Genomic DNA, 26,409 nt, shown 5'->3' with positions numbered 1-26,409 from the left:
GATATTCATTGAATTTAAGTACCTTTTTGGGGGAAGATGAAATAGGATGGCACCATATCCAGCGAGCTCATCCCTTTGAGTAAACAGAGGATCATCACATGACAAAGGATTTCGTTCGGTGTCATTTATCAGTGAGTGACACGGCCAGCCTAGATAGGTAAATGCTGTATCTAACAGAGGCAGTGCAGTACGAGGGGCTTTGAACTACTGTAATTCCGCAATAACAAAGAGGCAACATTGTTCAGAAAACTCACCATTCCACATCATAATGTGACATTTCAGACAAACTAACATTGTTTTCCTCCCTCCCTATCTCTCACTTTTTTGAAGCAGCTGGTAATAACATATGGGAAAATATTACAGATTATAATGTTCAGTGAACACAAGACAGCTTCAAGCAGAGAAACATGAACGTTATTTGTGAAAAATTAAAACGTGTAATAAGTCTGTAATTCCGGACTTTCCACTGAAACAGCGTAAAATGCAAATAAGTTTGGAGGATATGGATGACTGTTTAATATATTTCATGGTAACTGTGTTCGCTCAGCCATCTGCAGACTTGTGGGGGGGGGGGTGATGAGGGACAGGATGTCAATTCCAGGGCCTGACTCCAGGCAAGATTCTGCAGAAATGAAAGCACTCCTGTTTCCCCAGACAGAACTCAAACACGACAAAAGCACCGCCGAATGCAGACAGCAGCTGGAGGAAGGGGCCCGGTTTTGGAGGGAAAATCCTAAGACCTGAAAAGTCAGGTCACATGTACTTGTCAATCGCAGCGACGAGGGTGTGAGAAACAGGAAACCCAGTGAGAGCCAGTCTGGCTCCAGTGTTCCGCTCTGAGCACGACGGGGATGCTTGTGGGCTCAAGGCGTTTAGCTTCCCGGACGTTCAGGAAGTCAAGAAGCTGAGGAGTGCGTGTGTGTGCACGTACGCGGACGACAGCACAGTCCCAAATTCCATGTTATGTACCCAATTATAAAGTTTAATGATTTACTCTTTCCTCTTTATAAATAACATGACAGAATAAATGCAAATGAATTTACAAGAACATCAAGAAACATGAAACGATACTTAGAGACTAGATTGAGACGGGTCACCCCTAATATACCCAACATTCACATCGCTCCTGGCGAACTGAAAGGAAGTAGAATGTTTGCTTATGAACCGATCAGAGTGCCAGCATACTGTGTACTGGGTGGACCCAGGGGGCACTGGGGAGGAAAAGACCAACCTAATCCCACATCCCATAATATCCCAAAACCACTGAGTATTTACAATCACAAAAACAATAGAGTCGAGCTGAGTTTGAGCTTCTTTCCTTATTGTTGAGTTTTTATGGAGCTTTATTCTTGGTTTTGAAACCTGACTGTTCATCTGTTGTTTCATTTTCCATATACCTGTGTGTTTGTTAACTTTATTTTGGGAATAAAACTCTTAGCGATAAACACAACATGAGAATAGATACAGGAAGCTGATGACAGCACATAAAATATAAGATATTTTCCATTTGGTTGAGGGTTACTAGGGGTGAATGTCCTTTTTTCCTCCTTAAATACCTCCTTTCAACACATCAAACCCACGCACGACTCTGTGCTCTTTGCTATAAAGAAAATTTCCACGTAAAACAGGCTTCAGTTCTTATTTTAAGATCACACGCACATGCACACAAGTGTGACTATGCATACGCGCACACGCAGGGAAATATTTGCGTTGAATGCGACGGTGTTTTGTAATGGTTTTGAAGAAGGATGAACAAAGAACCAAAAAGGCGATGTAACGATGCAAGAAGAGACAAACTCGGAGGAAATGCGACAGGACAGCTGCAGAGAATGCACTGCCCTGTGTCCTGCGAGTTAGCGTGTAGCATCACGTACAACTTTCAGTACCAATGCAGCCAATCAACACAATCTAAATCTGTTTTGTGAAGCTCAGTTATGGTGCTTCTCCAGTCTCTCCCTGTGGAAAGTGAGCTGAAGCTGGTGCTGTAGACAGTGTGGGGGAAGAGCCCACTAGCAGTCAATCCATATGGGGGTTACGCTTCTCTACTGTGCTGAGACCTTGCGTTGCTGCACCTCAACAAAGAGAGGAACAAAGCGAGGAACAAAGCGTCAACACTCGCCGAGAGTAACACTAGATATATCTGACACTTTTTCCGAGTAACAGTTCCATATTCAGGGTAAGAGAATCTTGGTCTTCTGTTCCGATCTGGTCCTGACCTGCCCAGCTGGAACGGGGGGGGGAGGGGGGGTTATCATTGTGACCATGACAGACCATTTACGCCTCGATTTATTGCACAGGCTTGTTGTGTGGTTGCCAGGGACAAACCTCTGGGTCGCCTAGCAACACTGCTGTCAGGATATTGGCGCATAAATACCGTCGCACATCCCACCTGAAGTGCCCATGGGCTCGATTGCCTCTTAGCACTTTGTATTAATAAAGTCTGTTAGTGAACAGATTGTCCAAATAGCTTCCTCTGCGCCAGGGCGTCGCGTTGAAGGCTAGCGTTAATCAATGTTAACAGCTCTCCCGATTAGCTGATGGCATTGCTACTGTGCAGGTGCCTAGGTGTGTGTGTGTGTGTGTGTGTGTGTGGGGGGGGGGGTCTCTACCCTGGGCTTTACAGGATAATTACATTTACAAATCAACATGCACAGGTGTGGAGGAACCGGACAGAGCTCTGTTGAGTGTGGTGTGTCTGAGATGTTGGACGAAGGAAGAGCAGCCAGGACTTACAGGAACCTAGGCGAGGAAAATCTGTCACACCTGGTCCCTCCATTAGTCTTTTTATATAAATCACTGCCAACCATGATCATTGTGGAGTGCCACAGTCATGGTGCATGACATGGCGGATGATGTGCTACTTCAGTAAACAGACAGACAAAGAAAACATTCTAACATCGGTCTTCTCTGGCGGAAAACACCCATTCAGACATCAAACTTCATAATACTGTAATTCTAACGTGAGGTAAATAGAAAAGCTTTCTCAGTCCTGATTTTCATACCACATTGCATTGATTAATAATACAATAGTCATTTAACCCATAAAATCAGTATTTCCACATACAAGAAATGTTTCAGATATAACAAGTGAGGCAGATCTCACCAAAGACTTAAGACATAAAAAGGATTTTAACTGAAGATGTGAAAGAAAGGATTTCGTTATCCGTGTTCGATGGAACGGCAGCCCGCCGACCTTCGGCTTGGGGGGGAACTGAGTCCGATCCCCGGAGACAATGGCTGGGGGTGACCACGGGGCAGGTGACGTAAGGAGGAGAGGGGCAGCAATGAACGCTAGGTTCAGATGTGGGCGTGGCCGTGGGTGTGGTCATGGATGTGGGCGTGGTCGTGGGCGTGGCCTCCATCCCCCACTCGGTGGGCTCTGCCCCCATGCCGTTGGTGCTTCTGGTGCTTCCGGCGCTCGTGGCGGTTTTTGTGGTGGTGGCGGCGGTGGCGGTGGGAGTGCCGAGCTGGTGACCGCAGGGTGATTGGTCAGAGCCACACATGCATATATATACTGTACACACATACATAGACATACATACAGTACCAGTCAAAAGGTTTGGACACGCCAATCTGCCTACAAAGGAGAGTAATAGTGTCGCATCACATGACCTGGTCACCTGACCTAGGTAGGAATGGTTTTGGTGGAGTTTGACCAGAGAGTGAAGCAAAGGCAGCCAATGAGAGCTCGGCATATGTGGGACCTCCTTCAGGACAGCTGGCAGAGCATCCCAGGAGGCCACCTCATGGATCTGGAGTAGAGGAGACTGCAGGATCAGCCGGTCCATGGAGCAATCAGGGTTAATGGTCTTGCTCAAGATCCTAATGGTGGGATCAAACTGCCAACCCAGGGATTTGAACCGGCAACCTCTTGCATCCCAACCCACGGAGCCCCCCCCCAACAAATGATTTTTTTTGTTTAATACTGTTTGTTGTTTTGTTCGGTGTATAATTCCATACGTGTTATTTTATAGTTTTGATGTCTTTATAATTATTATAAAATGTAGAGAATAGTACAAATAAACTTTTCTATGGGTAGGTGTGTCCAAACTTTTGATTGGTTCTGTATATATAATAATACATTTTCCAGTATTACAATAGCGAACTTTTCCAAAAAGGAGAGCAAACGTGTTTGTGAATAACAACAAAATTACAGTAATGTGTAATTTTCAAATTGAGTTGTTTCATAATTTAATCTTAAAAATAAAGGAGCTCTTTTGACCTCTTCAACCTCTGTGGACCAGCCACCTGTGATATATACATCATCCATTGTTTTGCACTCTGATTACTATACACCATAGGTATATACACAAATTATATACACGCAGAGGCTGATACGTTACTATCAAGGGCACACTGCAATGAACACCACTCCAAACAAAGGCATCGGCAAATAACCAGCTGGTTTTACTGTAAATCGTTCTGTATGAGCTACACAACGGTGCCACACAAGTCGCCTCCTACGCTAAGCCCACATGATCCTGCTGTTCTGCTGTCCTGTCAACCGGGATCACAGCTCTATGTTTCCGTCTACTAAAATAGCGAGACCAAAACCGCGGGATAGTGAATCTCTTAGAAAGTGAAGGTGATGAAGGATGTCATGACAGTTGCTACCAAGACTATTTACTTCTGTAATATTCTCAGCCTCATAGATAGATGCCCTCTGGGAAAAAGGCAGCAAAAATGTGAGAGTTCAAGGTGTGAGCTTTCTTACTGTAATTCTGTTAAATAGATTAAGCTTAAAGGGATTTTTGCTTTTTTGCTAAACTTGTGGATTGCTGGGATCGCAGCTGGCTGTCACTCACCCCTCGTGCAGATGATCCGGGGTCGCTCCCACTTCCCGCCGGCTCGGCATTTGGACGTCGGGGCGTGGCGCTGCACCAGGCCCGCCGAGCATTGGTAGCGCACCACTGCATGGATGTCATAACGCTCCTGCTTCCGGCCAATCAGGAAGGCGTTTTCCACTGCAGGGGGCGGGCCACAAAACCCTGCCAGGTGGACAGAGGAGCACAAGTTCAGCTCCGCAGCTGTTCATAAATCACAGCGTTCCGCTTACACACTTCGTTTTTTTTGTCAGGTGATTTCAATCACAATGAGACGCACAGCTTACAAGTTCACTCACTGATGCATATACAGCACCACGCAAAAGTCTTAGGAAGACAAAGAAAATTATGTTTGACTGATCATGCTGGTGTAAAACTATGATATTAGGCCTGTAAAGTGTGTCAGCTTCGCTATTTCAAAACCTCTACTAAAATCACTCCAGTATTTACAGCAACCAACGCACTAATTATTTTTGTCAGGCTAATCAATACCTCATTGATATTTTTAACCAATTAAATTAATCATTCAAGTCAGCGGGTGGTGAAATTTAACAAATACATGGAACGGCTGAGGTGCCCCTGAGGAGAGGTTTGGGACCTGAAGCCGTGTTCATCTAGCCATCCAGGAAGACATCAGTGACTTTTTGGAGAACAAAAAGTCTTGTTAGTTTTTGTGTTACTGTTAATTTTCACATGTTCTAATATTAAACTGTATTTTTTTTTTTTGAGAAAATACACACTTACTCTTCAGATATTTAGCATTAAACATTTTCTTTGCCTGTGACTTTTGTACAGTCCTGTACCGTATTGTACGTTATCAAAGAGGTTACAGTTCATTAACCTGAAAATCTAGCTGTTTAGCCATTATAACAACTGGCTTTCCATGTAAGCTTTAGACCCCAAGGACGAGAGAGTATATCTGTGCTTTACAAGAGAAAAATGGGGCAGCAGTGCCTTAAACACCAGTTGGATATTGGGTCTGACTTTTTGAATTAACAGGGACTGTCGGAAGGCATGGAAATGCTTCTGGTTGAACTGCGGAGATAGAAGCATGATGAGACAGATTTAACATTAAATATTAATTCACAGACCACCATGTCGATGAAACTATATTATCAATCATTTATATACCATTCAATGTGGTCTGAATCAAGTTGGATGAGGATTTTACGCATTATTTAATTTCCAGACAGTTTTATTTTAAGCTTTGACTGCTGTTATTATTATTTCTCTTCAGAGAACTTCAGCAAAGATGTTCCTCTGTCTAGTCCATTTGGCTCACAATAAAAATACACTGCCCATCCAAAAAAAGGTCACCATTTCAATTTATATCCACAAATACTTAAAAGCCAATGACTAGATCATTATTACAGTCCTGCAACGTTATGCAGCAATAAAGTAAAGTCAGCTGAGTACCTGAATCTACTGAATGGCCAGGTTACACCTCCATCCATCATAAATGGATTTTTTTCTTCCCTGTTGGCATGGGCATATTCCAGGACACGAATGCCAAGATTCAATGGGTTCAAATTGTCAAAGAGTGGTTCATAGAGCATGAGGAATCATTTTCACGCGTGACTTGGTCACCACAGAGTTGTGACCTTAACCTCCTTGAAGGTCTTTGGGATGTGATGAAGGAGGCTTTATGGAGGTTCAACTCACTTGTCAATACAGGATCTTGGTGAGAAATTAATGCAAATCTGGATGAAAATAAAGGATGAGATGTTGCATAAGCTTGTGGAAACAATGCCATGATAAATGTGCGCCATAATCAAAGCTAAAGGCAGCCCAACAAAAAATTCAAATGGCGACTTTTTTTTTGGACGGGCAGTGTATGAGGGCCTAACTAAACAGAACAATGTCCAAATTACAAAGTCTAGCATCTCAGTGATTCAAAGCCTTGATTACTTTGTGCCCTTTTGCAAGTTTGTGGAGATGTAAATGTCTTTGTTGAGACATGCTTGATGAGCTGGGCTATGAACAGACCGCGACCTGACGTACGCAGCTGGCTTGTGATGGAGCTGAGAGAGACAAACTAGCTATGCACATAAATCACAAGGCATCCATGGCAGATATATACTACAAGCAATATATACTGCCATACAACGGCAAAACACTAAATCGGGTCTCTTCAGGTAATGATACATCGGGCAACTTTTTGAGCAATGTTGCCAGGCAACTGACAACCAGGTGAGAGAAAGGGCAACTCCTCTGGATCAGGATGATCGCAATAGGTTGCCCACTGCCAAAGAAAGTTTTTCAAATAGCAATTTGTTGCTCAATATCAATAGAAAAGTGCCCGAGGAACAACAGCAACATTGCTCAAAAAATTGCCCTCTGTATTGTCAAGCTTAGGCTCTGTTTTATCATGTGATAAAATATCTTGGTTCAACTGTGCTCGCTTATGAAGAAAACGCTAATATCAAAAAATCTGAATGCCTTTATCTTCTTTGATATAAAACAGTTTGCTTTTTGGGTCCCCAGGCCTTAAAAAAAACACAGTGGACTCCAAACCCAAGATCCAATATTCTAATGTTTCCCAGTGTATTTCCTTTGTACTGTCTCTGTTTAACTTCCTCCACTGTTTTATTAAACCTGTCCCCATTTGCTCTCTCCCATCCCATGGGCACACAGTTCTATTCACTGCCCTGACTGTTATACACAACGCAGTGATATACTTTGCATCAATTATACATCAGAACATACCTCATCTTACTCCTAAACCAGTACTTCTCAACCTGGTCCTTGGGGACCCCCAGATGGTCCATATTTTTGGTCTAACAGGAGCTGGGAAGAAGCAAAAATGTGCACTGTCTGGCAGGGAGCTGGGAGGGAGCAAAAATGTGCACTGTCTGGCAGGGAGCTGGGAGGGAGCAAAAATGTGCAGTCTGGCAGGGAGCTGGGAGGGAGCAAAAATGTGAACCGTCTGGAGGTGCCCCGAGGACTGGATAGAGAAACAGTGTCCTAAGCCACCAGGAGGTGAACAGCAGGCACACACAGAGAAGTGACTGACCTGTGCTTTTCTTGCAGACGTAGGGTAGATTGTAGTTGCAGGGCACATCATTCCACTTGCCATTCTCATGGGCAACCATCACCACGCAGTCCTCACCACCCGCAAAGAAATTGTCAGGCTGGTTCTCCCTCCAGTTCTCAAATTCCTATTATAGCATCAGAACGTGTCCATTTAGCAGATCTGAGGTTAATCACAATTTTACTGCAATTCCTCCATTCAAAGGATCACGTGTTGAATGTGCTGACCTCACTTTTTAGAAGAGAACAGCAATGCTTTATGAATCCCCATGGGGAAATTGTCTTTTCGTTTACCTCCATGTGACACACAGACACTTATGCATGTGAGAGCAAGCTTGGGGGTCACAGCCATGGGTATATATTATGGGCTGTGGGGGGAGGGGGGGGTGTAACCCACAATAATCAATCCTGGCCAATGTTTCCCCCCCAACCCCCTTAAATGGGTGGAGACCTCAAAACCACCTCCAAGGCTCAACCCAAAGTTACGCCTTGGTGACAGCGCAGGGTCAGCCAGCATGCTGGGCCCCTGGAACATGTGAGGGTTCGAATCGGCGACTTTCTCGTCACAAGCACAGAGGCCCGCTCAGACACACACTACCCACAACATTTTGGGAGGTATAAGGCGTTTAGGTCGAAGATTTTTTTTAGGATTAGATGAAAAACGGAACAGAACTCTCTTCTCATATCCGAAAAAAAGTGTAACTGATATTGTGCTATATCAGTAACCACATTCGCTACCTTCATGCAGAAAGTATTGTACAGCTTCATACAAATGGGAAACGGTAGACAGTCTCTCACCAGCTCCATGCTGTCAGTCCACTGGAAATCCTCCTCCACTGTGCGGTCGTTTAGACCAATCCAGGTGTTCTCGTGGCTTAGACCTGGAAGAGTCACACTGAGTAAAGTGGTCACATATTATGACATCACCTGACGTCCCACAGTAAGCTGCCAGCCAATCGTAACCAAGTCAAGCCCTCTCGCTAATTTAGTGAGCCATAAAGCCTGCCCACCTGGATGGCCTTGTCATTAATCCCGGTGGTGCTGTTGCTTAAACAGGTTTAAGTGTTTCCAGTGATCTCTCCTATGTGATCTGGAATCCCCAGGTGGTGAGTAAAGCCAAGGGCAGCCAGATTAACAGCATGGAGCACTAATGAGATTTCTGTGCAGCGTGATGGAATTTCAATAATCACGTTACTGACACAGACCGTGATGGGGGACATTAATCTTTAAAGACTATGCACTGTACAGCCTGGGGTTGATACACCAATTTGCAAGGCAATTAAACCCTTTCTTCCTCCTCCAGAATGTGCTGCTACTTCTGCAATGAGGGATTTTACCTTTTTTTCTTGCATTGAAAAGTCAAGGCTTTGGCAGAAAGTGGGTGTAGGCAGTCATGGTGGAACCTGCATCTTCACAGTTAGTGAGGACTGACCAGAGGAAGCAGATGAATAGCTGTGTCTTATGCTGTGATGTGCCGAGCTGGGCTGTGCTAAGCTATGCTACGCTATGCTACGCTACACTATTTTATGCTACATTATGCTATGCTATGCTACACTATTCTACGCTATGCTATGCTACGCTACACTATTTTATGCTACATTATGCTATGCTATGCTACACTATTCTACGCTATGCTATGCTACGTTCCTCAGGCCCACAATACCCATGATTCATAGAGACAGAGTACGAACCGGAGAGGAAGTCCTGCTCAGCAGCGTTGCGGACGCTGGCCAGGTGGGCGCTGTGGTCCCGGCAGTCCTTCTCAGCATTCTCCCAAGTGTGCCGGTGGGGGAAGAACCTGTAGCAGTGGCCGTGGAATTTCCTCCAGCCGAGCTCACAGCTCTCGGTGTCTGTCATGGTACCAGAAAAAGGGTTTGCTGACCGTTCCAAGGTGGATGCGGAACAAGGGGGGCGTGACATTGCCCAGCGATAATCAGGCGGCGCAGTATGAGCTCTGCCACAGCCTACACCACCCTCTTTTTTTTCCAGTTTCTCCCCATCTGTCCCACTTCTCCCCCATCTCTGTCATCAGATATTTTGGGAAAAAGATCCCTTAGTGGTGCAACACTACACAGATTGATGCAGTGCAGTAGAACCTTCAAAACTGTGTACAGCAAAGCAGACCCTCTGGTCCCCTGTCACCCGGAGGAGGACAGAGAGCCTCTGATCTCTGTTCCACTCTCACTGGCGCAGGCCGAAAACCTTCCAGCCCGAAGAAGATAACGGAAACCTTTTTCAAATATATTTCTTAACCTGTAATACAAATCTAAAGCACCGTGTAAGAAATGAGACACACAGATCAGGCTGCTGCTTTCACCTCCGTACTGATTGCGGCCACAACCTTCCGTAGTTCTGAGATCTGCTGCTGCATTACAGGAGCCATGGAGGGACAATCTGTCCCACACCATCCTGGGAGAGGTCATTATTAGGAAGGTCTCCTTCCTCTCATGTATTTTTAATGTTGGTATCGTTGGTTCCCATTTTGTATGCAATTCTATGTCGACCTTGTTACACCTTCTGTCAGCTCTGCGTCAAGCCCAGCAGCCTTACGGACTCATTCTCTCCAGAAAATGAATAAACTCCAACAGACAGCCTGGTGCCAACAGACACGGTGTCTGGGGAATACAGGAGCAGGAGAGGATATGCCAGTCAGTTATTATCCGTCTTGCCCGGCCCAAATCCATGCTGCAGTATATCCAGGAATCTGCGCGGATTTGCTCCGTGATATTTATAAACCACACGCAGGTATCCGTTTGCAGCAGTTCAGTGCTGCAAGTACTAATGAGAAAACAGCAGCTCATTTTTGCCTCCAAAGTGTTATAGCTAAATTTCTGACTCTGCAGTAGAAAAGAGATGAACAATACAGTTTGTCCTCAATAACTTTTACTGTGCCCTGGGTACCAAGGCAATGAAAAGACTGTTTTAAACCAATACTCTTCTTTTCAAACACCTTTCCTGGTTGAGTATCTGCATGAGGTTGATTTACCTCATTTATTTAAGCCAAGGGACCGCTGCTGGTAGGACACATGCCAGTGTGATCGTAGTCACACTTCCGTGGTAGCTTACGGCAGCTCTTCGCTTGACACGAAACAGATTGCTGTTGACGTATATAAGAAACTTGCAAAAATTAACGCCGCACGCGAACCTGAGAGATGAGGCTCTGTTTACGATATGCCACATTCAAAGCATCTTCGGTATGAGGACTGTCAAGTTCCATCACTGGAAAATGTGAAGAAAACAAATGCCGTAGGGGATCAAGATTAGATGCAAGTCAAGATGCTTTATGTACAGACTCCTGATTAAAGACAGACCCGGTAATAACGCATTATGTAATAATGTTGCAGTATGTAATAACTCGACAGAATGTAACAAATTGAATGATGATAATATTAACAATGATAATGATGATAATGTTGCAGGGTAATGTTGCAATATAAAATTACAATGTACTCTATAAATTTGTAACATTTTGTCGAGTTATTACATAATATAGTGTTATTACATAATGCGTTGTTACATGGTGTGTAACAATCCATTATGTAATAACACTGCATTATGTGCTGAAAATTTGTTACATTCTGTCGAGTTATTCCATAATGCTGTATTATTACGTAATGTATTTTAACAGACCCTTACTATCTAATGAAAAAACAAACTGATTTACCCATCTAGGACCAAAATGTCAATATCAAAGCAGTCAGATCTTCTTTCAAAAAATCGCACAAATTTTGAAGAGGATATGTGTCAGTATTATTACAATCATTATCAGTTTAAATGGTTAACATATATTTCCACGTTGTCTTGACCATGAAAAGCAGGCGTTCTCTTGGCCTCAAAGGCGGTTTTCCGTGCTGATGTAGTGCTTTACTGCCGCACAGTGCTGAGACCTGCACAAAATTATCCGCAAGCTTGCGTTAGCAGCATGCTGAAGCATTATATTAAGGCGCCCTACAACACAATGCCGACTTTTTCTAAAATTACAACACGCCACACGGTGTTCAGTACAGCTTCGGAAATCATGCTCGAAACTTTATTACGGGTGAAATGAGGCACAAAATATTTATGCAAAGGATTGTTTAGCGTGATTACACGTGGAACAAGATGGTTCGACAAAAGACTAATAAAGATTAATAAAAAGTGATGGTTAGTTAGCCAGATGCTAACTGCTAGTGCTGGGTCCCGTTCAGAGATCAGTGAAGAGTGAGGTGTGAGTTTAACTGATAAATGGCAGCATTGGGATGTTCAGCAGGGAAATGTTCAGCAGGGAAATGTGCAGCAGCGCTGGGGGAAGATACTAGCGAAGACGTATCTGCTGAAGGGAACACGTTCACCTGTCACAGCTGCAACCAATCGTGTGCATGAATTTACTGACAAAAACGGGTGTCACATCCTACGCCTGTCTCCGGGGTGACACTGACGTGCCGGATGTGTTTCTCAGTGAGCTTTCAGGGCTGTTTGACAAAGAGGAGGCAAGCAGCAGAAGACACAGCTGATAGCATTTGATTTTCCGGCTTTGTCTCCAACCCCAGCCGCTGTGATTTGACAGTCCGCGCCGGGGAACCCGGCTGACTCTGATAGAGTCTACCGTGGGAAGTATGGCAGAACGTCCAAGAGGAGGAGGCACAAAGTATGGATTAATCACAGCACTAAAGCCGTCAACCACACACTACAGATTCGAATAAACCCAGGGAACCATTTGTCCATATTGCAAAATGCACATCACTGTAATGAATGAATGTCTGTTCTGATTCTGGTAGGAACATCAGTGAATCCTTGACCTCAGCCTAGACTATGAGGATCATTTGAGATCATGGCTTATACTATAATCCATCCGTCTTCTAACTATTTATCCTGGTCAAGGTTATGGGGAAGGCGGGTGGGGGGGGCGGCGGTTGGAGTCCTCCCAGGCAACATAATACTCATGGGCAAGGAATTCCTTGGAAGTGGGGCTTTGTTATGCTATTCAACAAAAACATAAAAGGTATAATGATACCTTCACACTGAAGTTTTGGGAGTAATACAATGTATGTGGAATACAAGTATAATAATATTTCATAATTATTACTATTATAGACTGTGTAATAAATGTTGGTCATAAAAGACTTTGGTTTGTCAATTATTATTGTACAAGTGGGTTGATTTTCTGTACTCTCCTCAGCATGAAGTTTTGAGGGTCACTGAACGAGGCCATCTCTAGACGTGATTCATCTGAAAGGTTTTTTTTTCCCTCATTTCGAAGGTCAGGATTCACACTGAGCCGTAATGCCGTACTTCGGCCGGCCAATTAGGATGAGTTTCTGTGGGATGCAGTTGTTATGCAGTGCTGTCTCTGCACAGTCTCTGGTCATTCACAGCAACCTGACTATGGGCTCAGTGGTTAGCAAAGCAGAACATCTGACTAAAACTGGGTTTCCATGGGTGGGGGTCTCCCTCCACGCCTTACCTCTGTCACAGGTGGCTCCGCGATAGCTGGGTAGGCACAGGCAAACGAAGGAGTCCACTTTGTCGATGCACGTCCCCCCGTTTTGACACGGATGCGAACTGCAGTCATCGATGTCTGCAGAAGTACAAGCCTAGTCAGGATGGACAGCTCTCCCCGGGTACATATTTGCTCATCTAATTAAAGACATTACACCAGTAATTGTATCTCCTGATGAAATCTAAGCCCTTAAGGAAAATCCCAATTAGCCGATTGATTGGTTAATTAAGGGATTTAGCTGAAAGGTTCACCCAGCTGGTTCTGACTGCTGAAATGACACACGCTCGTGCTAAAAATGCAGCCTCAGAAACTGAGCCCGGACAGACAGGAAGGAGGAGCTTGATAAACAGCACAGAGCAGCAACTAAAATGAAATATAGAAGAGGAGGATGAAGGAAACACAGCATGGGGACGTGGCAATCAATTTCAAAGGGGGGCTTGGAACAAATACAGGGATCAGGGGAAGTTTAAAGAAAATAGAGAGAGGTAGGGCTTAAACACAGAGGGGAAGTGCTTGAAGCAAAGGCAGAGAGGCAGAGCTTAAAGCAAACACAGCAAAAGAAGGACTCAGTGAAGTGTCTGACTATTAGGTGAATGCCATCAAACACTTTAGCGCGGTGTATTAAGCACTCAGGCCCATTGCAAGCTGTCTGCAGGTCTGGTGCAGTGGGGCTACAAGGAGCCCCATCTCCCTTTTAATAAGTCATACATTCACTTCAGCTCAACACAGATTCTAACTAGCTTGGACTAGACCTACAGGCATAATCAATTAAAGGGCCTGTTTAAATCCCAGAATCCCTTGCTGTCAAAACACACTGGAAGGCTCTGGTGGGTTTTTTTGGCATAAGGTAGTTTTATTCAAAATAGCTCACTTGTTCACTCGATCACTCTTATATAGGAAAATCTGTGCAGTTCACTATACAGGGGATTAGTGATACAGTTTCAGTGCCTTACATTCCAAGATGCTCTAAGCTAATACCCTAGCAACCTTTAACAGCTGACATTTGTGAATAGCAGAATACAACCACAGCACAAATGGAATAAAGGAGATAAGGTGAATATGAATGTTTAAGCCTGTGATTTATTTTAAATTACCACTTTAAATTATTATTATTATTATTATACAATTGTCATTTAAAATTGAAATGTCAACTTCAGTCTTTGTAGGCATTAATATCGTTATAAGTTACTTTATATTTTTCTAATGTGCTTATGACTATACAAAATTATCATTTGTATTATAAGCAATCAGTTGGCAAAAGTAGTGACCTTTGCATTGCATTACGGTATGCATAGAGCATCGCGGTGACCATCGTTTGTACACGACATTGTGCAGTGCTTTATGGGCATTAATAATGCACTATGCAGTGAGTCAGATTTTCCATTGAGAATTCGAACAGCCCTACAGAATGGCAAATGCATATATGTAGTGCACTTGGTAATTGGGGGTGATTTCGACAACTGCTGTAACTGTGGGGAATCTGAGTGTGTGATGTTACGGCTTTTTAAAGGAGGAGAATTGCAGTCCTTGGGAGGCTCAAGGTTCTTTCACAGTGCTGAAACAGAAGGCGGCGGGAGACAGCAAGCATGAGGACCGTGTTAGACTGGCATATCTAGATGCTGACACAGAGGACTTGGGAGGATTTAGGATCACAGCAGAGATTGATCTTTGGAGTGTCTGAAGATTTTACTCCTCTCAAATTTCCAGTCCAGCTGAATTAAAGCATCACCCCCTGACACAAGTCAGAAAAAAAGTGTGAAAGACAAGCATCAGCGCCTTGGGCAGCAGAGATCGTGGTTAAGACGTCTGTTCCCTTACAGATCGATTTCTAAGCTGAGCTGGCCCCTACCTCAGTGTCTTTACCAGGCTGAGTTTTCATTTCAGACAGGCGCTTTAAACCCGTCCTCAAATCCACTTTCTGCAATATTCCAGGAGGTCAGCAAAGGAAAGTAGCAACATTCTCAGCTCTGCCCACAACTGAGGCACTGAACTTAAATGGGGACACCGCAAATTGCTTTCAATCATTTGGGATTTGAAAGAACCGTCTAGAAAAAAAACAATGATGCAGTTATTTGACAGTCTTATCGATAACAATGATTTCGAGTCTGGTGGCAGGAAACTGGGGTCAAGCTGAAGTTGTGAGAGACCATTTCAACATCCCCAGATGGGCAGGTGGCCACAGCATATGCCTGATCCGAAGGAATCCCAGCCTCCCTGCTGGAAAATTAGCGCCAATGTTTGTTTGTTGATTTGTTTGTTTTGTTTTATTGTTCTTAGGAGGATGACTGGACGTGCTTAAATGCTAAAAATTCTCACCGGCTCCTGTCAAACGTGTACCAGCTGCTACAGGACAGCCCTACAGCATGGCAAACGCATTCTGCCGTTTGTGACTGTCAAGACCGATAAAAGTGCTCCCACATTTAGCCTCTCTGAGGTCTGGAAAGATCGAAAGCTGACAGCTGCTTGGGTTGAAGGAAACATATGGTAAAATGCTATAGACTGCAGGACAGGTATGGGGGAGTGTCTTGCAGGGTGGTGACATCACTCCTCAGCTACAGGAGTCCCCAGTGAACTGAAACTGAGCTCTCAGCATTCTAGGCCGTTTCCAAAGCTGTTTCCTCACATCACAGGCAGCAGGCAAGGAATGAGGTACGGATTTGTTCTCGTGGCAAATCACCGGAGGAAAGACGCTTCTGACAACTGAGACAGTGACTTACCCTAAATTGTTCCAGTAAATATCCAGCTGACCCAATAAACACTCCACGCGTCTCCACTCTCGGCATTCAAAGAAAGCAGCACGCATTTAGTTTCTGTATGAAAACCCAATAAAGTCTGTGTTGTGTGACCAGCAGCAGCATGTAGAGGGTAGCGATACGGTAAAGCTCTCCTGCCTGAGAACATGAATGGTTGCAGATCAGCCCCGCAGATGCTCTTCAAAGTCTGAGCTGTTGTTTGCCATCTATATTTAACATGTGGGAAATAAATAGAGATGTTTCCAGGACGGATGTGTCATGTCGGTGTTGACTGGGTCATCGAAATGGCTCAGGGGAGGGGGGGGGGTCTGTCCTGCCAAAGGAGACAAACTGACTGGGATGACATGGGCAAGCATGCAGGATCCTACAGTCGTCCTAAAGGGGCAGAACTCTGTGCCAAAAGTAATAAATAGAACGAATGTTTTTTAGTATAAATAGTACAATGTCTGCCTGTTATGTTTGCAAGAAATACTGATTTACAGAAGACAGCTATGAATATATCAGGCAGCTGGCGACAATGAGACTGCAGAAAACCCAGTGAAAAGAGAAAAAAAAAGGTGTGTCATCCCAGGAGAGCCTGTATGCATCCCAGCATGCTTTACGGCGGCATCGTGAGCATAATGGTTGGTTTATTTGTCCTTTGCGTTCTTTATTAGTTTTATCTTACGGTTCTTTTATGTTCAGGTGATGTTTTGTAGTGCCTTTGCTGTTCTGTGTCTGGTTTTGTTATTGCGCTGTTATAGTGACAGTGTTGTACTTTGATGATCTGCATGTCGTGTGAGGTGTGTGTGTGTGTGTGTGTGTGTGTGTGGGGGGGGGGGGGGGGGGTGCCACATCCTGGAATATATACTGGAATAGCAATGTCTCCCGGTGATTTTTTTTTCTTCATAAAAGCACATTATAAACATTTAGTTTATAATTTAATAAGTTTAGTGAGTATAGAAAACCATCTAGCTATAAATAAAACTAAATAAGACTAACTTCTTTTACAGGATATTCCAATTTAATATTTGTGACAGGCCTGGGGGGTGACACCTCATGGACCAGGGTTTGAGCCTCTGTTATGGCTCCATCTGTGTTCTCCCCGTGTCGTCGTGGGGTTTCCTCTGGGAGCTCTGGTTTCCCCCGAAGTCCATAAACATACTTATGCTAATTGGAGGCACCAAGTTGACCATGGGTGTGAGTGACTGGTGTGTGACTGTGCCCTGCGACGGGGTGGCTCCCCGGCCTGCATTGTTCCCTGCCTTGTGCCCACAGTCTCCAGAATAGGCTCTGGACCCCCTTAGCATTACGTTAAGCTCAGCTCTGAGACCTCTCACTCTGAGCAGTCTGCTCCTCTGCCACTCTAATCCACCCAATATAATTAAACTTAATTTGAAAAAATGCTAATTTAAATAAACAGATCTTTATTTATGAAATCATTTGTGTTGTATGATTTTTGCTGATTGGCATACGTCTGCCAAAATGAGTATGTCTTGTTTTTCTGACTTTTAATTTGAAAAGGAAAAAAACTGCATCACGCGTGTGGCAGAAAAATCTACTTTTTGGCCACTAAAATAGGTGAGGTTACATGCCAGGTTGCTACAGCAAAATAATTAGAAGAAAATGCCAAAAAAAACAAACCAATATTTTGGCAAGGCTGCACAGAGACGCCGGAACCCAAGCAGATCAGAAGTGAAGCCGAAAACCTAATGGAAGCACAAGCAGAGAGAGAGAGGAGAGGAGTAGCGTTTCTGGATGCTAATGCTAACGTTAATGCTAATGAGAATAAGCAGAGGCAGCGAGGAGAGGAGTAGCGTTTCTGGATGCTAATGCTAATAAGAAGGAGCGCAAAAAGGAGCAAGAGCAGTGCAAAGCAGATGAGAAGCTTGACGTAACTAACAGGTGTGAATAGAAAATATTAATAGCGCATTATCGTCTTTAAAGACCGATCTGCGTGTATGATGTCATCGTGGTTTTTATGAGTCCCGGCACCTTGGAGCTTACAAATTAAGCACTGGCCACAGCTAACAGAGGTCATGACACAGGAAGCACAGCTTCCTGCCGGCTAGGAAAACAAGGCCGAATTACAGGTCAGGAAGGAGATAAAACTCTTACTCTACTGCTATGTGACGAACGTAAAGATACACGGTGAACCTATTTTTTTCCTAAAAGACTGATACTCCCTTAATCTACCTCTCAAAATCACACAGATACATCAGATTAAAACAAACTGCTCAGCTGCTGAAGAAACCTATGGATGCCTCCTGGAGAAGTGAGAGGCTTTGCCATAGCGGCGGTAACAGCGTGTGGCAGACTGTACCGCTTTCCAGGTTCCAGTGTTAATGATGCACAGTCGTGTGTTCGGCTGACAGCGGTAATTACTTGTTTACTGAGAGACAGTGATGGTCTGCAGGATGTGCGATGGGGTCGGACCAGGAGTCACGGCAGTAGTGCTGGGGCTGATCGCGAAACATGGGAAGCTAACAAGGTGAGGCATGCACGTCTGAGTGTGTCACACCTCCAGGGCTGTGTTCAAGCAGGTTCACATCTTGTTATTTTCTGTTCCTCTGGAGAAATCGGGGGGGCTTCTGTGCTGGCGTGCTTGGCCTTCCAGGTCTTCAGTGTGACTTACGTTATGATCAGCCTACACCCAACCTACACACCCTGCACTCAAATTCCACCCACACTGGAACTGTACCTAAAATAAACCCTTTCACTCAAATCATTTCAGCACCAATGCAACACGCCATTAAACTCACGTTACTCCATCCAAACTATACTTCTCACAACTACCATCCGGCTAACTTTAGTACATCTCAATGGTTTCCGGCCCCTTGCTCTCCGTAGCTGTAAGTCGGTATGTAGAGCATCCTTGGAGAGTGTTTCCCAACCTGGTCTCCAGGAACCCACAGATGGTCCATGTTTTTGCTCCCTCCCAGCTCAGCCCAAACAGTAAACATCTCTGGAGCTGAGAGGGAGCAAAAACATAGACCATCTGTGGGTTCCCGAGGACCGGATTAGGAATCACTAGCCTAGGAAGCCAACAGTGACATCAACCAGAAGAACCACTGGCTTATGGTTCCAGTGCTGTCTGTTGCCGGTCCCCCCCCCCCCCCCCCGGCAGGCTATCTGTGCAGCGTGTGCTGGCTTTAGGCAGAAAGAAGGAGCAGCGAAATGGACTCACCATAACAAACATTAGCCAATCCAGGGCTGCCTGTGTATAAGTGTGCAGATGTGCAAGTGTGTGAGCGCGAACCATGTGTGACGGGCGTACGCGTGCATGTGCGCGTGTATGTTTGTGTGAGAGTAGGGCGACGGGGGGGGGGGGCGGTCAGCGTTTTGAGCCCTGAGCAGCCGCCACTGACCCTCCGAGATAACAGCCGGCAGGATGAGCGCGCTGAGGAGGAAGCGAGAGTGAACCACTTACCTTATCACCACCCCGCAGTCTGCATCTGCCAGATGCAAAATTTTTTTTCACCATTAACTGTTGCATGTCCTGTCATGGGTGAGGATAAGGCAGAGCCACATGTATCCCGATTCTACATTTCAGGCAATATATATATGTAATGTTTCCCTGTCCTACGGAACAGAATGAGCACCTCGCCCAACAAGCCGACAGGAATCGTTACAGGGTGGGGAGGATTTTATATGTTGTCTCTGGTCAAGTAAACGTCAGTCACAAAACTGGGGTAAAGTCACACACTCTGTAAGCGTGATTGTCCAGAAAGTTCCCGGGTATATCAGAGGTCCGCACATCTCTGGTGAGATCAGTTCCCAGATGTGTATGTATGAGCTATCGGAGTCTGCTGGCCAGGCGACTTATCAGCGGCTGATGCCAAACTCGCCAGGCAATTTAAAGGAGTTTAATTGGCCAGTTATCAGCAGGCTCCCCAAGTACTAAGCTGGCCTTGGCTGAAAGCCCCCCCCCCCTGCCCAGGCCCCTCCCCAACCCTACAGCTCAAAGATACAGATACAGAGATACAGGGGATACAGGAAATGCAGCCACACTTGGTTTTCATTTTTGTTTATATCTGTAACGATCAGCACAAAGGACACTTTTCTTTGTGTTCAGAAATCCTCTGTACCCCACACACCACCTTACGGAAGACCTACCACCATATGGAAGACCTACCACCTTATGGAAGACCTACCACCTATATCAGTGTTTCTCAACCTGGTCCCCGGGACCCCCAGATGGCCCACAGTTTTGCTCCCTCCCAGCTCCCTACCAAACAGTCCACAAAAAACCAGGACCGGTTTGAAAAACCTTGATCTATGTGGCAAGTACTATGTTAATGGAAATTCCCTTTAGAAAACAATGGCTGAAACTGACGGCTCCACAAAAGAGGTTCTGAGAGTTAACCAAGGAGTCACCACTGAGAGAGTTAAAGTGCACCATCTGTTCTTCTCTTTCCTATATGGATACCTTATGTCGATAGTCTACAATCAACAGAAGATGGTACAGGTATAGTAGTTTTTGTTTTGTAAGCTGGAGGATTTGTAAAATATCCAATTGTTAGTGTCTGCCACACATCTCTGACATCTTGTCTTTTGTATGATGGGGCCCTTGACTTTGGACCTCTAATGTTTTCTTTGATAAACAAATCTCACATCTGAGACCCTTCTGATTGGTCACTTGTGTGAAATCTGGACGGACTCAAACATAATCTTGATGAGCTCAAGTTTATAAAACTTTAACAGGGAACAAACTAACCTGACTGGATTGAAGGTGACTGGTTCACATTGGATTCCACAAAGTAAACATTGGAAGATGGTCAATAAATCAAACAGGAAGTGAACTGAATTCTGTGAATTAACTGAAGAGCAGTAAAGCCCAATGATCTGAGCTTTTAGAATGATCCTTTACCTACTCGCTTCGCTCACCGATTTCGCAGCTCTCTCCCGAGAAGCCCTGGGGGCAGTCGCAGTGGTATCCCCCCCCCTCAATTCGGCATCTTCCCCCATGGAGGCAGGAATAGGTCCCACATGGGTGGTCTTCAGCTGAGAATGAGAAGCATCATGTCAACAGGATAGAGAGGATGTGGATCCCATGGATGACAGATGAATTCCAGGTCCAAGATAAAGAATTAAAACCAGAGCACATTCCTATATAGAGGGTAACTTAAAGGGCCCCTGTTATGCTTTTCTCTTTCCGCTAGTGTGTTATATAGCTTTATGTGCATGTAAACAGTCTGCAAGATTGAAAGGCACAGAGCACATGCCAAAGGGAGTAACTGTCACAACAGAAACCATCCATCCATTTGTCCTATTCAGGGTTGTAGGGGTCTAGAACCTATGGCCACAAGGGAGGGAGCAACCCAGGATGGGGGGCCAACCCAGGATGGGGGGCCAACCCATTGCAAGTCACACTCACACACTGGTAACTCCAATCAGACGCAGCATGTTTTTTGGACTGCAAACTCCACACACATGGAGCCATAGGCGACACTCAAACCCAGGTCCCAGAGGTGGGAGGCAACAGTGCTAACCACTGCACCAGTGAACCGCCCCCTCAGAAACCCCTGCCTGAGACAACTCGCTGGAATTCCAGCCCTTATTTCCGTGACATGGTGAAGTCACCTCATAACACAATCCTTATTGGCAACTTACAAGGCGCTGCTAGGTAAATAGGTCTACTGGGGCACTGGACCTCTACCCCCCATTACCCATATGGTTTGAACGTGAGATTTTACTGGGGCACAGCACATAAATACTGGGGTTTAGCGACACCCATGGCCACCTATCTGCGAAGATCTGTCTGCAGACCGCGTGTAAGACAAGCCGACCAATCAGGCAAGCTGACCAATCAGGATTGCTGACCAATCAGGCAAGCTGACTAATCAGGAAAACTGACCAATCAAAGCACATTTGATTTCAGGAGGTGGGGTTTAAAGCGCTAAGTGTTTCAGACAGAGGGTGAATAGAAACAGTATGAGAAAATAATGTGTTTTTGGCACACTAGCATTTAAATCTCTTCTAGTCAAAACAAAATATTATGAAAAGTGAAAATGAGCATAATCGGGCGCCTTTAAATACAAATTAATAGATATTTATTGTCAGGGCTGATTGATTTATTACCCTGGCATGGACGGTATTTAAAACTCATTCACCTGCTGCCAGAGCATAGAATCATCGGTGTGTGTGTGTGTGAGTGTGGTCATACTAGCCATGTCAGTCCCCGTAAAAACCATTATCCAAGCCCCCCCACCCCCTGAATGCTCCCACCTCACCCCCCATTCTGCCTCTGTCGTTCCAGAAACTACCGAGGCCTGTAATAGATTTCCTGACAAAAGCCTTATGGATTTCCCCCTACTGAAATTCGCTTCAACTCAACCAGTTCACTCTGTTGCCCTTTATCAGGAAAGAGTGAGAGAGAGAGAATCAGGGCATGTCTGCATCTGAACTGAGGGAGGACTCTGCTACTTTTAACAGCTGATTACACTTAAATACACCTCAGCTGAATTTGTAAATATGACACGGAGTTGAAGTTAAAACTCGACTGTCAAGAGAATAAACAAACTTAGAACTGCTGCCAATAGTTCCCTTCCGGAAAGCTTAAACCATCGGCTTGTCTGTCCATTAGCCAGTGCGCTTAATGACCGGGAAAAACCTGACGCAGCGCTACAAAAAAAAAAAAACAGGACGCCGTCACTTTTGAAAAAGTGCTTGAAATCCAAAGAGGCCGCGGGGGGCGTCTGATGTGTGATAGCGGCGAGGCAGACAGCTCTGGTATTTGAGCGAACCCAGTTTAACGGCACGGAGCCGCATAGGCCCATGTGTCGCCATGACAGATGGGATGACGAATGTCAAGACGCAGCCCTCCTGAGCCGTCAGAAACAGACGGCTGGAACAAATGTCGTGGTTCACATCTAGTCCTCCATCCTCCGTGCACGCCCCCCATTCCCAACCAAAACCAAACACCATCACCGAAGCTCACTTCACATCCTTTTCTTATCCATGGGCAGGTGTCTAACCCTTGCACATCCCATGGTCACCTTATTTCACTCAGTAACACAGCAGGGCACAGGGAACCCCGAAAATGGTGTCCTATTGGCCGTAGTTAGGTGCTACCCAGTAGGCTTCAACTCGGTGAATTCAGGAGCAGATGAATGTTGAGGAATGCTTTCATGATGGCTGTATCTATGTCGAGTGTTTGGCTTTTTAGTTTGCTGTGATTTGCATTTCTTTAAACCTCAGTGTATGCCATGTTAATCTCAGCCTTGTGGAAACCTTCATTCCACAATCTGCCGCAGCGTTCTGAAAAATCCATCCGTAAAAAAAAAAAAAAACCTGACTCACATCAATCTGATGGGATTTACTCAAAAAAATGAGTATGTTTTTCACAATGCCATTACGATAAACCTGAAAACAGAAAAAGGGACACATTATTCCGAAAACAGTTGGAATAAATACAATATAAATGTTATGAAAGACAATAACAGATTCAAGGTCACTCATACAACCTAAAAGTGGAAGAATTATATATTTACTCAATAGCTTATTGCAGGATTTGAAACAGTTTCTGTTTGGGATGGTGCAATGATCCATATAATTTGGGGTAAGGCAGGGAAAAGGGATCTTGATCTGAGGAAAGTGTCCTTCTTAAGGGTGATTTATTTTTAGGACCTACACCGTAGACGGCCATGTTCCCCGATGCGTAGCCAGATGCGGACCCCCCCCCCGGAATGTTACTACAGGCATCAGACAGCAGTGTAGTTTACGCGGCTACCTGCAGTGTAGATTCTACGCAGAAATATGAATCAGCTTTAGGGTTAGCTGGGTATAATGCAGGGATGGGGGAGAGAGGACACAATAAACTCTCACAGTAACAAAACGGAAATTTTGGTGGTTAGACTAAATAAATGGCAGCCGAGACGAATTGCGCTGTGATGCGTAACGATGTCATGCATGCTTACTAGCAGTGAGAGTTCTGCCCCTTTAAGAGAAGAAGCGTTGTTAGAAAAGGCACGCAGATGTGGATGAGAGAGATCTGATTTTGCACACTTTGTCTAATCACTGTGTTAATGGTGATGCTACAGACTGAGCTACTCCCTGTGTTGGTCAGCATTTAGGTATTACATGTATGTTACAGCGGATGCTTGATTACAAGACTATGACATCACAACTTTAAGGACTAACAACACGGCCTCAAGCTCCCAACCTGACGTGTGACGCCGTGCATTTGGTCACTAGGGGGCGAAGAACCAAACATTTCAAAATATTCAAACTGCGCAAGGAGCAATGAGACAAGAGACGCTAATTGATATGCAAAGCTTAGATAACCTGCTCTTTCTCCAGAGACTGACATTCCTTCCTCGTCACACAAGAGTAAAAGTTAAGGAGAATCCTTGTGTAAGCTTCTCTAACTTTCAAACAGATGTAACAATCCCAGGGTTATTCATTTTAAAACAATTCCTGCATGAAATGGATAACTCTCTTGGTGACATATGCGTACTATTCACATTAGTCATTATCTAAATCCAGAATTAACATATTTTCATCCATATCTGGTATACATGACACTGGGGGTTTGGGATCCATGCCCACGTCTGGAACGTTAAAGGGTTAAATCCCAAGGCAGAATAACCATATCGCCACTGAGCCTTTGTATTCACATTAGTCATTATCTAAATCCAGAATTAACATATTTTCATCCATATCTAGTATACATGACACTGGGGGTTTGGGATCCATGCCCACGTCTGGAACGTTAAAGGGTTAAATCCCAAAGCAGAATAACCATATCGCCGCTGAGCCTTTGAGCAAAGCCCTAACCCGGCCCCAGCTGCTCCAGGGACTGGCTGTTGTACGTTGTTTTGGACTGTAGGGCCAGTTAAATAAAATACATGTAATATAATGCAATACTCTTTGATCATTGATCATTCTGTATAACACAAGCATGAATTGGACCTGAAAGTAATCTTTGGGCACTGTGAAAAAAAAATGTTGCATTTAAAGATACATGAAAGCAAAAAAAAAAAAAATCACTGTCTTGTTTAAAAACTATATCAGGAATATAAAACTGGGGGAAAGTAATTTTCAGGAGACGCTATCATAAAGCCAGTTACTGCAAAATATTATCGATCCAGTTATTGTAAAAGCTGGGTTTTGTTCATCCGTTGAAATTACAGTACAAGCAGATCAATAGCTGCATACTTTTTTTTTTTGAATCAACACAAAGTGATAAACTGGATAAATAGGCCCAAAATAACCCTCCGTTCCGGAAAGTCCACGACCATGAGGTCGTTCTATCAACATCAGTTAAGGATGCATAGATTTTTTTTGTATTTTGGATGGAAAACAAATTTAAATATTCATTTGGTGAGATTTTTTCCTAGTTACGGATGTTTTTTACCTCAGTACTGTATCATCAGAACATTATATTAGAAATACATAGAGCAAAAGTTTTGCTTTTATTAGAATTATCTGTAAGACCTTAAGCCTTTGAAAAGGATTTAATTTTAGAATGATGGGGACCTGCATGTCATTTTTCAAAAGGCATGTGTCATGCATTATGACCAATGTCACTTAGCCAATAACAGGAGAGAAAGAGGAAAGAGGAAATGGGACACTCTGGCCTAATACCTCTATTAATACTAAATCCTAGACAGGTGCCTCCAGATAAAGAAACATAGGTATTGATTTTCCTATAACAAATCTGTTTCTGTGCAGATGCCCCCTGTATGCATGGCTCTGGCGATCCTGCTGAAGTTCAAGAAATGACACAGCACCCCCCTCATGAACCAGCCCAAAAACACACAGACGTTTCTGCCCAGAGTGTTTCAAACAGGTACAGGTCGTCAGCGATTTACAGCCGCCATCGTTTCCGACTGACCGCTCGTAAGTCGATTCGGGTGTAAGTCGGCGCTTTATTTTACGTGAAAAAATTATTATATGTATAGTATGCTGTATAATGAAATTATATCATCTTTAAGTCATAGCAATTGGTGTTTTTTAACCTTTTTTTTATCACCACTTCCCCACGGGGATGCTCGTGTCGCTGGCAGACGGGTGGAAACTGTCAGACACTCACACACGGCAACACTTGGTCTGCTAGACACGGCCACATATCTGCGGCCTCGGAACGGTCGTGAGGTCGATCAGTCGCACGACGCACGGCTTGTGAGTTGACGGCGACCTACATTTTATAATTACATTTCAAAACTAGTGACCTTGAAAGTTGGCTACCTCTCTCAAGGGCTCGACAGCCGTCCCTGCTCATGCAAAGCACCTCAACCAGAAATGAGAATAAGCAGATGAAGGTATTATGCAACTAAATAACCAATCATGGGATATTACCAGAAATACACAAATTACACTATAACTGTGTTTGTTATGCTAT

The 26,409-nt window shown here is 44.5% G+C and overlaps 1 protein-coding gene across 9 annotated transcripts in view; it reads right to left on the bottom strand.

The window, feature by feature from the left end:
* Positions 1-961: 961 nt before the first annotated feature.
* LOC111836572 (neurocan core protein-like) overlaps positions 962-26,409 on the bottom strand; it is a 78,106-nt gene continuing 52,658 nt past the window's right edge. For 8 of the 9 annotated variants that reach the window (XM_072704046.1, XM_023797957.2, XM_072704045.1 and 5 more), the window contains 7 exons: positions 20,952-21,068; positions 13,297-13,410; positions 9,545-9,703; positions 8,652-8,734; positions 7,837-7,981; positions 4,806-4,988; positions 962-3,467 (listed from right to left, as the gene is read on the bottom strand). In XM_072704046.1, coding sequence (XP_072560147.1) covers positions 3,298-3,467; positions 4,806-4,988; positions 7,837-7,981; positions 8,652-8,734; positions 9,545-9,703; positions 13,297-13,410; positions 20,952-21,068 — 971 coding nt within the window. In that variant the 3' untranslated portion in view covers positions 962-3,297. The remainder of the gene's footprint in view (positions 3,468-4,805; positions 4,989-7,836; positions 7,982-8,651; positions 8,735-9,544; positions 9,704-13,296; positions 13,411-20,951; positions 21,069-26,409) is intronic. The other variant, XM_072704048.1, reaches the window with a different exon arrangement.

Source organism: Paramormyrops kingsleyae, chromosome 21, assembly GCF_048594095.1.
Source record: "Paramormyrops kingsleyae isolate MSU_618 chromosome 21, PKINGS_0.4, whole genome shotgun sequence".
Taxonomy (NCBI): Eukaryota; Metazoa; Chordata; class Actinopteri; order Osteoglossiformes; family Mormyridae; genus Paramormyrops; species Paramormyrops kingsleyae.
This window is presented reverse-complemented; position numbering and strand designations above follow the sequence as displayed.